The sequence below is a fragment of the Hydractinia symbiolongicarpus genome, chromosome 9 (genome assembly GCF_029227915.1).
Source record: "Hydractinia symbiolongicarpus strain clone_291-10 chromosome 9, HSymV2.1, whole genome shotgun sequence".
Classification (NCBI taxonomy): domain Eukaryota; kingdom Metazoa; phylum Cnidaria; class Hydrozoa; order Anthoathecata; family Hydractiniidae; genus Hydractinia; species Hydractinia symbiolongicarpus.
In genome coordinates this window covers 7,063,283-7,077,429 of record NC_079883.1, presented here as the reverse complement: position 1 = coordinate 7,077,429, position 14,147 = coordinate 7,063,283, and the positions used below count along the sequence as shown (strand labels likewise).

Here is a 14,147-nt window from a genome sequence, read left to right as displayed (position 1 = left end):
TTTTTTTTTTACTTTTTGGCTCCTCTTGCTTTTTTTAGCAACCCATAACATTCGTCCGCATGACCACCGTGTTTGTTTATTTTGGTTATATTGCATCACGCTTTTATAAGAATCTAGTTTGTTTGCTGGAATTCCAGGTTAAAAAGTTGCATATTGGTTAGAAAAATAAAGAGAAATAAAATAATGACCAGGTCCGGTTTGAATTTTGATATTCTTATAATAAAAGCATGTGTATCGTTAACCATTAAGTTTTTGAAATTGTTTCCTAAAAAAATTATTGTTTTTAAAAAACATCGCTGGTTGCCCTATTTAGCTGCTTTAAATTTGCGCAGACTACATCTAGATGTTTCAAGTTTTTATTGTGTCCTAAATATTTTTTTAGCAACTTATCAGAGTCATTTAAGATACTTCAAACCAAGCATGGGTTGTGGCCACAGACCAAGTAGCATACACCACTTTGGTTTTCCCAAATGTAAATTAAAAACAGAATTAGGAGTGTCATTATTGTGAATGTATTTTAGTTGCACCTTTTTAATAATGAGATAGTTTATGCAGCTTCTGCATCTTGTTCATTTTAAAGGAGGGTGATAAAACTTTTTAAAAAACATGACAGATAAAGACTAAATAATGAAGAAATAGGTACTTTGGTAGGTACGTTTTGACAAAAATGATGCGATCAAAAGCTGTGCAATATAAAAATATTTTGAGAGAAACTGAACTTATCATTACGTTTTTAGGCAATATTGACTTCTATTTAAATGTTTACTCTTCTTTCTCACTTTAATTTTAGGTTTTACGAAGATATATCTTTTATAGCATTGGTTTCCAACATGTATCTAACTATAACCTACAACCAACGAACCAATCAATTAACCAACCAACCAACCAAATTTAACACGTTCTGAGTTTAAAAAGTTGATGTGCACCGATGGATTTAATTATGATCGACAACATTTGTTCTCAACCACTATGACACTTGTTCTCAGCAATGATGCCTTAACTAATTGAATCATATACCGTAACCTCTGATTTGACAAACTCTTATTTGTGAGCTTGTTTTTATTAGCAATAACAACTACAAAAGTGCAAATAAATCCTTTCTGCTTAACTTTCAGCATAATAATAGGAATGATATCTCAACCAGTTGTCTAGCTGAGCAGCTGTTGTGCTTGCACCACTTTCATAGCTCAAATGGGATCACTAGACCCCTTTTACAGGACCCTTATTGATAACAGTACCATTAGGAATTAAAGAGACTGGACTAGTAATAGTAACAATAAAAAGAACACTAAACAAAAACATCCAAAGTATAGTTTATTACAAAGAGTTTAAAAGAGTTCCTTGCATGCAAAAATAATTTTTTTTAAAAAAAAAAAAACACAGAAACAATTAGCTGTAAAGAGATTTGTTTCACACTAAACCATGTGTTCTGTGCGCATTTTTTCTACTCTCCTCTACTAACGCCTTCTTTTGCAAAGTTCATAAGAACGTGTACTAGGAGTTGGGAATTTCAATTAAGACTTTTACGCTTTTTTAACCTCAAATGTTTTTGGAAATATATGAAAATATATATTCCAATTTACAGATAATAAATATTTTCAGGATTGGAAAAAATACATACTTTTTTATTGGAACCAGTAAAACCTGATCTGTTCTTATTTTATGGCAACATTTAGACTTGGGTTGTTCTTAGTTATTAAACAATAATATGAGCTAACATTGTTCACAGTAACCATTGTCTCTTTCTATATGTGTCAAATCAAATCAAATCTGTCGATAAGCTCAGTGCTGGTGAGAGACTAAAAGTCCTGGGAATGAGGTTGCAAGTCTGAAGTTGTTCTTATTTTATTCTTATTTCTTAGTAAAATAACTTTAACATTCTATATGCAGTATTCCCATGAACCAGGTTTTTAAAAAAAATACAATAGGTACGTGCACTATAGCAATTATCAACATTTTGATGTAACGTATTGGAGGACATAAATTTATTTACGAGCCGATAAAACTCAACACATATACCTGCTTTATGCGATTGCCTTTCTTAAAAACTTAGCACCTTATCGTGTTCCTAGTATTCAGTTTCCATAGCTTTTATGTGCATAAACACTTTGTATACCATACTTATTTGTATGGCACACTGTATACCATACTTTGTATGGCACTCTGTGTACTCCAGGTATGGCTATACTCTGTATTTCATACATTGTATACCTACTCAGCATGTTTAAATACGTATTATGCATTATACGTAACATCCATTCTACGTAACATAGTATCACACAAAGACATTGGCTCATTTACAAGAAAACTTACACAAGACGCATTTGTTTTGAGAGCTGGGCGGGGATATCCAGTTAAGAAAGATACACAGTTTTTGTTAAAATAACCCCCAAGTTTCTGTATTTTTTGATCATTATGGAAGCTGACAAAAGACGACCAAAAAACTATATATTATCCCAAAAAAGTAGAATGCCAGTATGAAATGTCAGTGTCATCAAGTTCTTAATACTACCCCAATATAGTATATCCATCTATCAGTGGCCATTCTATATTAAATTTTGAATATACTTAAATAAAAGGACGAAATTGTAAGTGGTATAAGTCAATACAGTAACAACTTTAGTACCCCGTATTTCTACAATTGTAAAATAAAGAATCACAGTAAAGTTTGATACCATATCCTTTTTATGTATCTTTCTGTATGCGTACATACACTATTTTGCACTGCAACTGTTACTATCAGCTATATACTGGGCCGTGATTTTGTTAGCCTTGTAAACCTTTATTGAATATTTTATAAATATTTCGCTCCAAAGAATATGAATTATATACCTCTTCCTTACGACCAGCGAAACAAGCTGTCTTCATAGTACAAACATTTTGATATCCAGAATCACTGAATTGCATTATAGGTGATATATCATCAATTTTATACAGGATCGGCCCACTTCTTCGCATAAGACCCAAAATCCTGGTCCCAGTAAAATCAAATTTAACAGACATAGCATTTTTGAACTTTGAATGATATTTCAACAAGACTCTATAAATAATAATTAAAAGTGTGCTTACATTTTATACACTTCAACATTATTTTGTCAAGTAACATTGACACCAACCTTTTAGGAAAACGAACATCTTGTAGAGCTATTCCAGAAAGAGAATTGGCTGAAACAATTAATCTTGAATCAGTAGGATTAAAAGTTACACCATGAAAACTGCCACCAGAGAATGCTAATGTAGTATAAGCTAAAAAACAATAAGAACATTTTAGCAATTTCAGGAATGCAACACTAGCTGCAGATTTCTAGTTGTAGTGAATTATATAAAAATCAACATAATTGTTAGACTAACCCACAAACACAAAAAACAAAACGCATGATAGCTATCATAAAAAATGATGATGGCAAATACTAAGCTAAATTATTCTAAATTTTACTTAGAAAATTGTTATATAAAGAAAGGTGAAAAAATACAATCTTTTAAAGGATATTGTGATACTAAAATTTTTATTTATTAAAATTTTTTATCTTTTCATTAAAGAAAAAAAGGTAAATGTAGGAAGTTTGGGGCTTTGTATTCTTCAGTTAGCAAATTTGTTTATATTTTATATCCTTAAAATAAAATAAGAGATATTTACTTGCATGTCTCAATTTGAAAATATGGTCTAACTGTGATTTAGAGAAAAGATATCTATAAGAAGAGATGTTATAAATGAATGCAATAAAATGTCATAGGTTCTTATTCTGTTTAACAAATTTAATGTATACTGTGTAACCAGCAGCTATATACAACATTTGTTTCTCAGAAAATGTGTTTATCATGCATCAAAACAAAAAAAAAATAAATAGCTCATTTTATACGACCTTTTAAGCCGGGGCGAAAATCTTAGCCCAGGTGTTCTTCTCTAAGCTTAAACTCCTCTCCGTCTCTCTCCCATTCACACATCTGATGGTAAATTTCCCTTGTGTAAGTGTAATCTCTGATGTAATTTTTTTATTGACAATAAAATCAAAGGCTCCAAATTAGGATTCCAACACAAGTTAAAAAATCTTCATGTAATCTTTTTTTTCATAGACTAAAAGATACAATTTTGGAACAGTAAAACCAAATTATAAACAGTTTAAGGATAATAAAGTAATTTTGACGAAGCAGCATTAAATATGAACTAGCTGTATGTCCGTGCTGTGCTAGTTTTACATTCTGTCCTATTCAATGATCTTAGCTTAAGCATGTGCATAGTAAAAAGCTAAATCTGCAAAACTACATACTTGCTTTGTCAAAAGTACATCAGGGAAAAAATATACTAAATTTCAAAAACCATAACATATTTTGTTAATTCTTGTGGAACTTCTCAAAACATTCTCAAAATATTGTCATGAATATACAGTTTGTAACACATACCAATATCAGCTATTTAATATATTGGATAAAGTAAAATGTAAGGATTCAATGACACATAGAAAAGAAATATAAGAACATTATTATTTCGGTGTATAGCGTGTTTCCCTCTACGGAATATTTCAATGTGAAATATTAAAAAGTTTGCCTTAAACCCAAACTCAAAATTAACAAAATTAATTATTTTGTCTTTACACATAAAATCTGACACAAAATGTCAAAATATCAATTAAATATAGAAAAATTGTTAATTTAGGCCTCTGTTTAAACAGAAAACCTAACCTGATTAGATACACAAAAACATTGCATATTGTTCTCCCTAAGAAAAGTTGACCACAAAATGTTGAATTACAAACTTCAATTATTTCTATCTGTTATAAAATTTCAAACCTCACAATTTGTGAAACATAAATTGTAGGGCAACTAAAATTAGTTATTTCTGTTAAATAATAAAATTGATAGCCCTGAATAAATTTACTTCATTAGGGAGGCAAATAGTTACTGTGGTGATGATGATGTCTATTGCCTTGTTTCCATTTTTGGCCAAAGTTTTCGATGATGTTCCTTCCATTGTCTTTACCTTAAAGCGATGATCAAAATAACACATAGGATCACGTGCTTTCCACGAAGTGTTACGGAAATATTATGATTTAAAGATTTTTTGATGGTGTTGCCACACCTTTCATATACATTTTTTTTTCGATTTTTATTACTTAAAGCTAAAAAACATTTCGCGAGACTCTTGAAAAATTTAGTGGGTGTACATACACATTCCAGGATCTAAAAATCACGTTGCAATGATTTCATACGACTGTGCAGAAAATCTTTTGGATATTTTCATACAACAAAGAGATAAAAATAAACTTAGCAATGTAATATAGTCACAATTTAGAGCATAAAGCCGCATTCACATGTACGTATAATTTTACATAACAGCCTTACGGAAAATTTTACGTAAGAAATCTCTCCTTACGTGAGGTTTTGTTCACAAGTAACATAGATTTTTGTTCACATATACGTAAATCTCTTACGTAACTCACGTAAATTTACTTCATGGTTTTTGTTTTGGTTCATTTACCATGGCAGCAATTAAGAAAGATCACGTTTTTTGAGCTGATCCTTTTCTAAAACAGGGACGTTGCCGTTGTCTAAAAAAAGCAAATGAAACACGAAATAAAAAGAAGTCAATCATTAGACCCACAAATCTTGATAGCACTCGCAGTGGTGCCTTCATTTCTACGTCAATCTGCATGACTCTTGTAAAAAAACAGCATATTTAAAAAAGACAGTTGAGAGCTCTTTCTCCTTATACAAAGACATTATTTTGATTATACTCTTTTTCGTTTTGACTGAAGATTTTAAATTGTAGACGTTCAATTATAGAATCAAATCCTATTGCGCAATTTTTTTCTTATTTTTTTCTTCTTTGGCTTACGTACAGTTTCTTACGAATAAAAATTTTTGTTCATAGGAAAATCTATGTTAGAACTTACGAAACTTTGTAAATGTTTACGTACTTTCTGTTAAACATGTCATATGTACATAAATATCTTACAGAACGTTAGAGAATGAATGAACAACGGCCGTAAGCCCTTACGTAAAAATTTACGTTCATGTGAATGCAGCTTAACAGATCAGATCATTGTCCTTTTACCGTAAAAAAAACAGCCCAAATGTCTTGTTGCATGATAACAATGCAATGTTTTCGAACTTACGAATTAAATATATTTCAAACAATTGAAAGGTAACAAAATGTAAACATTTGTTTGCATTTTGTTATACAGTGGACTCTTTATAACTCGAACTCACACGAGGAATCAGAAATCGTTCAAGTTATGGAGCGGTTCGAGCAATGGAGAGTTTGGAAATTTTGCCCCTTGGAAGAAAACAATGCATTTGAGTAATCATCTACCTTACGAGTGAGAAGTAAGTCATAAACAGTTTATTTCAGTTGACTAAATCTATTCTGTAATGAAAAAATCCGTAATTACAGTTTGTTTACTGGTAAAATTGATATGATGTTTACTATTATCATTCAAATACTTAAGAGACTCTGCTCTTCCTAGAACTGACTTTCACAGGGATGTTGGTGATGCCAGTAGAGACCAACAACACTTGCAACAACATCCAAATCACGCTGCTGAGGTAACAGCCTCCCAAAACCCTCAACACGTCAGGAGGCAGCAAATTAATGCTCGTCAACAAAGACGTCACCATGCTATCAGATCGCTGAAGCTGCTCAAGCGCGCCAACAACTTGATGCTCAGCAACATAAACTTCAACATGCTAATGAGATCCCTGAAGCCACTCAGGCACGCTAACAACTTCACGCTCTCCGGCATGTAAATCGCCGTGCTAATGAGAATCCACAGCAAGCTAATGCACGTTGTCAGGTACAGTTAGCACGTCTTAGGCAGAATGGCATCCCAATTACTTAAATCTTGCACGCATAATATGCAACCTTTACCAGATATTCGTTTTTTAGGTGCTTTCAATAACATCTGAGACCATTGTTCTGCATTACACTTTCAAAATGAAAAGAATTCTAAATGCTGCACTGACGGCAGCATTTAGCAAATTAATGCTCGCCAACTTCCACCTTTACATCCTTATCCACCTGAATTACAAGATCTATTAACAAGCAATTCTGAATTAGCTAAAAACTTTCGCCAAATCATTCGATGCTACAATAATTCGTTCAGTTTTGCTTCTCTGGCTGCAAATATTTGCCCTCCTCCAGGATGTGGCCCTCCCTGTTTTAAAATTTGTGGCCAGATTTTTCATAGATATGGTACTTTTCATCCCAATGAAAATATAGTGCCTTCTTACAGCCAGTTATATATTATTGAGGCAGCCAATGCCTTAAATATTCGCATAAACAACCCTGCCAATAGTCAATGCAACAGGGAAGTGATGCACACTGTGCAAACTGTCCTTGATAGACTTTAGATTTACTAGAACACGCGTTTTCGACATTTTGGCAATTTGTATAAACGTACGACAGGGTTATCCTGTAAATAGACCACGTAAGACGCGCTTTTACACCCTTTGTCTCAAAAATTGCAGTTGTTCAATGACGCGGAAAGCTGCTTCAAAGAAGGCGCAGGAAAAGCGCATTTTTGGCATATGACGTCATCAAAATTTTTTGGAAAAATTGAATTCTGCGTTTTACTATTCATATAATGATATAGTGGCCAATAGATTATGCCAGATTCTTTATAACTTGAGATATTGAAAATGACCCTCGAATAAAAAAGGACTGGCCTTAAGTAGCCCGAGTATAACACTATTTGCACAAAACCACTTCCTTTTCTAAAGACACAACAAGTAACTAACAAGGAACTTATTATTTATAGAGAAGTTAAACGGCTAAAAAATCATTACACACCTAAGTTTATCTCTTTATCAGATACTCTAAACAACACACCTGCTTCTCTTTGGCTTTCTCAGTAGGTAGCTCTAGCTAGTGTCTCTGGATAAAAGTCCAATCAGTTTTTTACTTCGATTAATAAATTTTGCTTCGTCAGAAAGAGAACGGATTGAAAATGTATACAATTGTCTGATACATTTCTAATCAATTCTCTTTGCGACGCTATATCATCATACCATTTTTCTTTTTTATAAAAATATTTCTAACTATTACCAACCTTTTATTCTCAAAAGCACCAGTTTGTTTTCTTGTTACATTTTATATTCGAATTATATTCAATTGCAATAGTAGCAACCTCAGTCCCAGAACACAAAAATTGAAGATAAATAAGAGCAAAATAAACTTTGACTTTGTGAGACGGGTAAACATTGATATGCTTTGTTTAAAATAACTTTTTTAAAATTAATTTTAAAGAAAAGAGTACAAAAGATATAAAAATCAGCCTTCTTCACTTCAGCTTTCTCTTTTCAGTTGATAAACAACTTGTTTCCATAAGATACGACATGTGGATGCTAAACAGGGGGTAAGCGGGGCAGAAATTACTTTAGGGGCAGAAACTTTCGCGGGCATTAACTTTCGCGTTTTTTGGTCATTTTCGCGAAAGTTATGACTTCGGAAATTCTAAATCATCAAAACGCGAAAATTTTTTCACGCAAAATCATAGATATTTTTCAGAACGCGAAAGTTTTTTCCCATAAAAAAATTCATAAAAACGGGGAATTGTCAAAACTAATGATTTATTTCTACTTTAATCGTCGTCAACTACAATAACACTTGGTGTTTTTTCTTCTTTGGAGGTGCAGGCATTTCTCGAGTGTCCCGATTATTTGAAACAGTAGTGCTTGTGGATGCAGTCTTTTTCTTCCTTTTGCCAGGGTTTTGCGGTGTAACGACTGTAGGCGGCAATGTCAAGACGAAATTGAACAGATTTCCAACCGCTATGTCTTCTGTTGGTTTTGTTTGGTAAGGCAAAATGCCATCGATTGATCCTTTCCAAGATATAGATCCGATGCTGAGTAATGATGTTGGGCAATCTGATGATAGCCATCTCTTAGCAATTTGTGATGTCACAGTTGAGAAATTTGAAGTGTTATGGAAGCAAGATATAAGAAAGTGACGACGATACTGACTCCGAATGGGATGAGGGAGATAATTAAATTTACTTAGCCTAACCTTAGCCTAACGGTAAATACCCCAGATATGATTTAACGAATAAATTTTTTTCTTGGATTTTACCCATTCACGAAAGTTTTTTCACGCGAATATGAACCTGATTTTGAATTCGCAAAAGTTTTTTCCAGGAAATTTGTTTCGAAAATCGGCAAACGCAAAAGTTTTTGTCAAATATTTCGCTTTTTTTTTGACACGCGAAAGTTAATCCCCGCAAAAGTTTCTTCCCCTAAAGTAACTGTTACAGCCACACGAGGCTTTAACATGAACAGAAAATAAACCCCCGTCTTACGATTTTTTTCAACATAGTAAATTTTAGCGTAACGCATGCTCTAAAGAGACAACGCTTGAGAAATAAGAAAGTGACCATGCATTTTTGTGCCATGGACTCACTTGCTCATCACTAATATATAGATTAGCTGTGAAGAAGCGAAAAAACTAACAAAACTGAAAAAAAACAATCTGAAAAAAGTATCAAAAAAGTATCAAAATTTAATCAGTGGGAATTAAAATCAACTTTTAAACTAACCTGACCAATTCATGTTGAAAAAAATCGCTACAAAAATTACAAAACAATTTTTTTCTGCATTTGTTTTGTGTCAGCAAAAACGTAATATGTATTCTAAACTAGATCTTTCCGTACGTAAATTACATATGGACCTATCACACAAAAGTATACCCGAAACCTGCAATGCGACATTTTTTAAGAAGTCAAATCTAAATCTACGTATGTAAGCAGTCCCTCCTTATAAAAGCTTATCCCATAAATTAAATTTTACAAAAAATCAGTTCTTCATCAACAGTTTACACAAAATGTAAACAATTAACAGTTAACTACACAAAAACAAAAAATTTACAAATTTACCATTATTTTGTTATATGGCATAGTGTGCTTTCCCAAAAAAAAATTAAGAGAAAGTATAGGGCAAAAATAGTTTTATTGTCATTATTTTTCAAAAATAAAAAATTGTTAAAACTTACTTTTTGCTATTTGATAAAGGTCAATTTAGAGGTTCCCTCATAATCATCTTAAGTATCAGATTTAATACACAATTTTGTGAGCTAACATGTGCAGTATTAGAAGATGCTTAAAAAACCTGTTGAAATATAACCTAATAAGAACAAATGACTTTAGGGCAAGATCAAAGAAACTATTGCTACTAACATTCTGTACACAAACAGACAAAATATAAGTATATATTATTAAGATAGTGAAGGACTTTTTAAATCAGCTATATCTCCTACTGCTGTGCACCAGTGAGATTAAATTATTGAAGATATTATTTCGGTTTGTCTGTTCAGTATTCATATTACTGTGGAAAGTTTATCATTTTTTGAACATAATAGTTCAGCAGGCGACATTTCGGGAGATCCTTCTCCCATCATTGGGCAAAGTAAAATGATGTTGAGCATGTATTTATATAATTGCAGAGGATCGAAATTCATAAAAATTAACCAATCAAAAACGAGCTGATAATACGGTTAATTATGGTAATTAACATTTTCTGACCTAGATGTAGGTAACTACTTCTTCTGTAGAGAGGGTAACCAAATCTCAGGAAGTTGATACAAGATGCTGTTTATGTGTTTGTTACATTCTAGACTGTTGGTTGTTTCTTTAATTTTCCCGGCGTTGTTCTGGATTCTCTGTCAATGATTTTCTTCTCATCCCAATTAAACTGATGACTTCTGTTCCAGCTGTGATCCGCAACTTTGTTTCTCTTTACATCTCTGTTTCTCACTGAGCGCATATGTTTTTGTACTCGCTGCTTAAAATTTCTTTTTGTTTTGCCTATATACACTGCATCACAATCTTTACACGGGATTTGGTAAACAACATTGCTTTGTTCTTCCAGGTTTATTTTGTCTTTTGGTTCAGACAAAGTACTGGAATCTTCGTCTTTTCACTGAATGCAGCATCGTTTTCGATAAGGTCTTTAATGATGTTTAAGGTGTCTTGTGTAGAACATTTGTGTAGAGTGATGTGACATCAAATGATATCATGCATTCTTCGTCTTCTATCTTTATTTCTCTGATGTATTCCGAAAATTCTTTTGAGTTTTTGCTGTGGTCACTTTCCGTAAATTTGCTGAGGATAGAAGCAACAAATTTTGATAGGTTGTATAACGGTGTTCCAGTGCAGGAGACTATTGGTCGAATTGGATTTCTCTGTTCATGAATTTTTGGTAGTCTGTAAAATCGCGGTGGTGGTCCATCACAAGGTTTCAGTCGATAATACTGCTTATCGTGGATGTATTCTTTTTTCTTTAACTCCATTAAGATGTTCCTCGCTTCTCGTTTGATGACTTCTGTAGGATCTTTCTTGAGAAGTTTGTAAGGCCCGCTGTTGATGTGTTCGTTGCACTTGTCGATGTAGTCAGGTGTATTCATGATAACCGTTGTTCTCCCCTTGTCTGCTGGTAGGATTATGATATATATTTGTCCTTCTTTAGTTTCTTCAATGACAGTCTTTCAGATTTTTGCAAATTGTCCTTTGGTGTTTTGCTTTTCTGTAGAGTGAGGCTTACTTTAGCTCTTACTGTGTCTGCCTCTTCTTTTGGCAGATCTTTAATTGCCTCTTCCACTTTCGCAACTATTTCTTTCTTTGGAATTGAAGCTGGTGTCATACAGAAATTTATTCCTTTTGATAGAAGGTTTGTTTCTTCTGTTGTGAGTTGTCTGTTAGAAAGATTGACAATCCATTTGCTATTGTCTATATACCCGTTTGTGTATCAGGATTGAATCTGTCATTGATTTTATTGAACTTTTTAAGGTGTCTGTCTTTAATTGATCTCATTTCTTTTTCATACACGCTATCGTGAATATTCCTGTTTATATTGGTCGATGGGAAGTCTTGATTTGATGGTGTTGTCAAGATCAAGTATTGGCGATGTAGGGTGTTACATGTTACGTGATATAGGTGGATTCTTTCTTGCAACAACTGGCGGCTTGCGCACTGTAAGATTTTCTTACTTCTTTCATTATTTACTCTGCAGGTAAGTTGAAGATCTTTAGGTGTTATTTCGTTGTGAAGACAACATAGATCTTGAAGATCAACGTAGACAACTTGATCTTGACAACATCATCAAATCAAGACTTTCGCCATAATCAAAAGATCTCATCTAGAAGAGTTCTATGAACACATCAACGGCCTACATGGAAAAATCAAATTCACTGTTGAGCTTGAACTTGATGGAAGTATCTCTTTCCTGGACACTTTGGTCAGACACAGGAATGGTTCCATTTCAGTTTCAGTGTATCATAAACCAACACACACTGACCAGTGCTTTAACTTTGAATCAAACCATCAGAAATCTTGCAAAGAAAACAGTCAAAAAGTCATCACTCAATTGGAAAACAAAATGAAGAGAAGATGCAACGGAGACAACAAGGAAACAACAGAGCAATTTATCGCATCAGCATTCCCATCCTTCGTACCAGGTACCAGCAAGATCGTTCGTCGAGTTTTAAGGTAACACAAGATCAAATGCATTCGTAACTCTAAAGACACCCTAAGAAGCACTTTGTCTAAACCAAAAGACAAAATAAACCTGGAAGAACAACGTAATGTTGTTTACCAAATCCCGTGTAAAGATTGTGATGCAGTGTATATAGGCAAAACAAAAAGAAAGTTTAAGCAACGAGTACAAGAACAAATGCGCTCAGTGAGAAACGGAGTTGTGAAGAAAAACGAAATTGCGGACCACAGCTGGAGCAGAAGTTATCAGTTTAATTGGGATGAGAAGAAAATCATTGACAGAGAATCCAGAACAACGCCGGGAAAATTAAAGAAACAACCAACAGTCTAGAATGTAACAAACACATAAACAGCATATCAACTTCCTGAGATTTGGTTACCCGCCCTACAGAAGAAGTAGTTATCTACATCTAGGTCCAAAAATGTTAATTACCGTAATTAACTGTATTATCAGCTTGTTTCTGATTGGTTAATTTTTATGAATTTCGATCCTCTGCAATTATATAAATACATGCTCAACATCATTTTACTTTTCCTGATGAAGGGAGAAGGATCTTCCTAAACTTCGCCTACTAAACTATCATGTTCAAGAAATGATAAACTTTCCACAGTAAAGTGAGATTTAACATTAGCAAAAAATTCTATTTATTTTTACAGTATCCAAAAGTGCATACAGTTCAATGCTGCAGGCTGTGATCTTTGGATTCTGTAACTCATGAATAACCTGATGAATTACACATGCTTGATTTTCTACAATAATGGTGATTAAAGCAGACTGTTTTATAAAAGCAAGGAGCAAAAATATTTCTTTTACCTTTATTATGTAGCTTTGCTCCTAAAAGATGTATTTTTTTAAAATATTTCAGTTATTTCCTTTAATTAAGAGAACATGTCGTTAGGTCTGAGGCAACCTTTACTCAGCATAAAAATTATATAAACGTATTGATGATTGTTTGATAGTGGTTGTTTTTTAATTTGTAATAGTTTGACATGATTAGTGCATTTTTTTCAAAATCTATGAAATCACACTATAAATAACAACTACAGCTATTTCCCACAATCTCTAAACCTGAAAAAAATCATTCCACAACCAATATTACAAATTAAAAGTGTACACTTTTTAATTAAAATAGGTATCTAATAGAAAGCTACTCTCTTCTTTCATATACTTTAAGCAAAGCAGCATGAACATTTTAACTTACATTTTTTTGCTCTGGCATCACAAAGCTTTAATGTGCCATCTTCTCCTGCAGCGAGAAATATGGCTGAACTTTCTGGTGATGGATCAACAGCATATACTGGTTCAACAAAAGGAAACACATCTGTGCATTCTCGACTAAAGGGTAAAAATAATACAATTGAGTACAAAAAATAAGTTATCAAACGGAGTTGGGCTTTTCAATTGATCAATGTTATTTTTAGACATTTCGTTTTGTTAGTTATTAGGCTAGTTTTGCACTAGGCGGATTAAGAATGTGTGGGTCAAAGCGAGTAATGTTATTGTAACAATAGCCACCCTGCTTTCAACTCTCTCTCTCTCTGTCGCATCTTAATTACCACTTGTAAAAAGTGTATTTGCGGCTTTAAAAAAAACTTTTGCAATGAAGGTATATATTGGTAAAAATAACAGCCATAGTTTATTAATTAAGAAAAAACAGGATGCATAAACTA

At 33.0% G+C, this 14,147-nt stretch overlaps 1 protein-coding gene across 2 annotated transcripts in view; it reads right to left on the bottom strand.

Annotated features, from left to right (window-relative positions):
- LOC130657094 (DDB1- and CUL4-associated factor 5-like) overlaps window positions 1-14,147 on the bottom strand; it is a 55,753-nt gene that overhangs the window by 28,352 nt on the left and 13,254 nt on the right. For both annotated transcript variants that reach the window (XM_057460065.1, XM_057460064.1), the window contains exons 4-6: window positions 13,679-13,812; window positions 3,117-3,246; window positions 2,833-3,040 (exon numbers count right to left, since the gene is read on the bottom strand). In XM_057460065.1, the coding sequence (XP_057316048.1) occupies window positions 2,833-3,040; window positions 3,117-3,246; window positions 13,679-13,812 (472 nt within the window). The remainder of the gene's footprint in view (window positions 1-2,832; window positions 3,041-3,116; window positions 3,247-13,678; window positions 13,813-14,147) is intronic.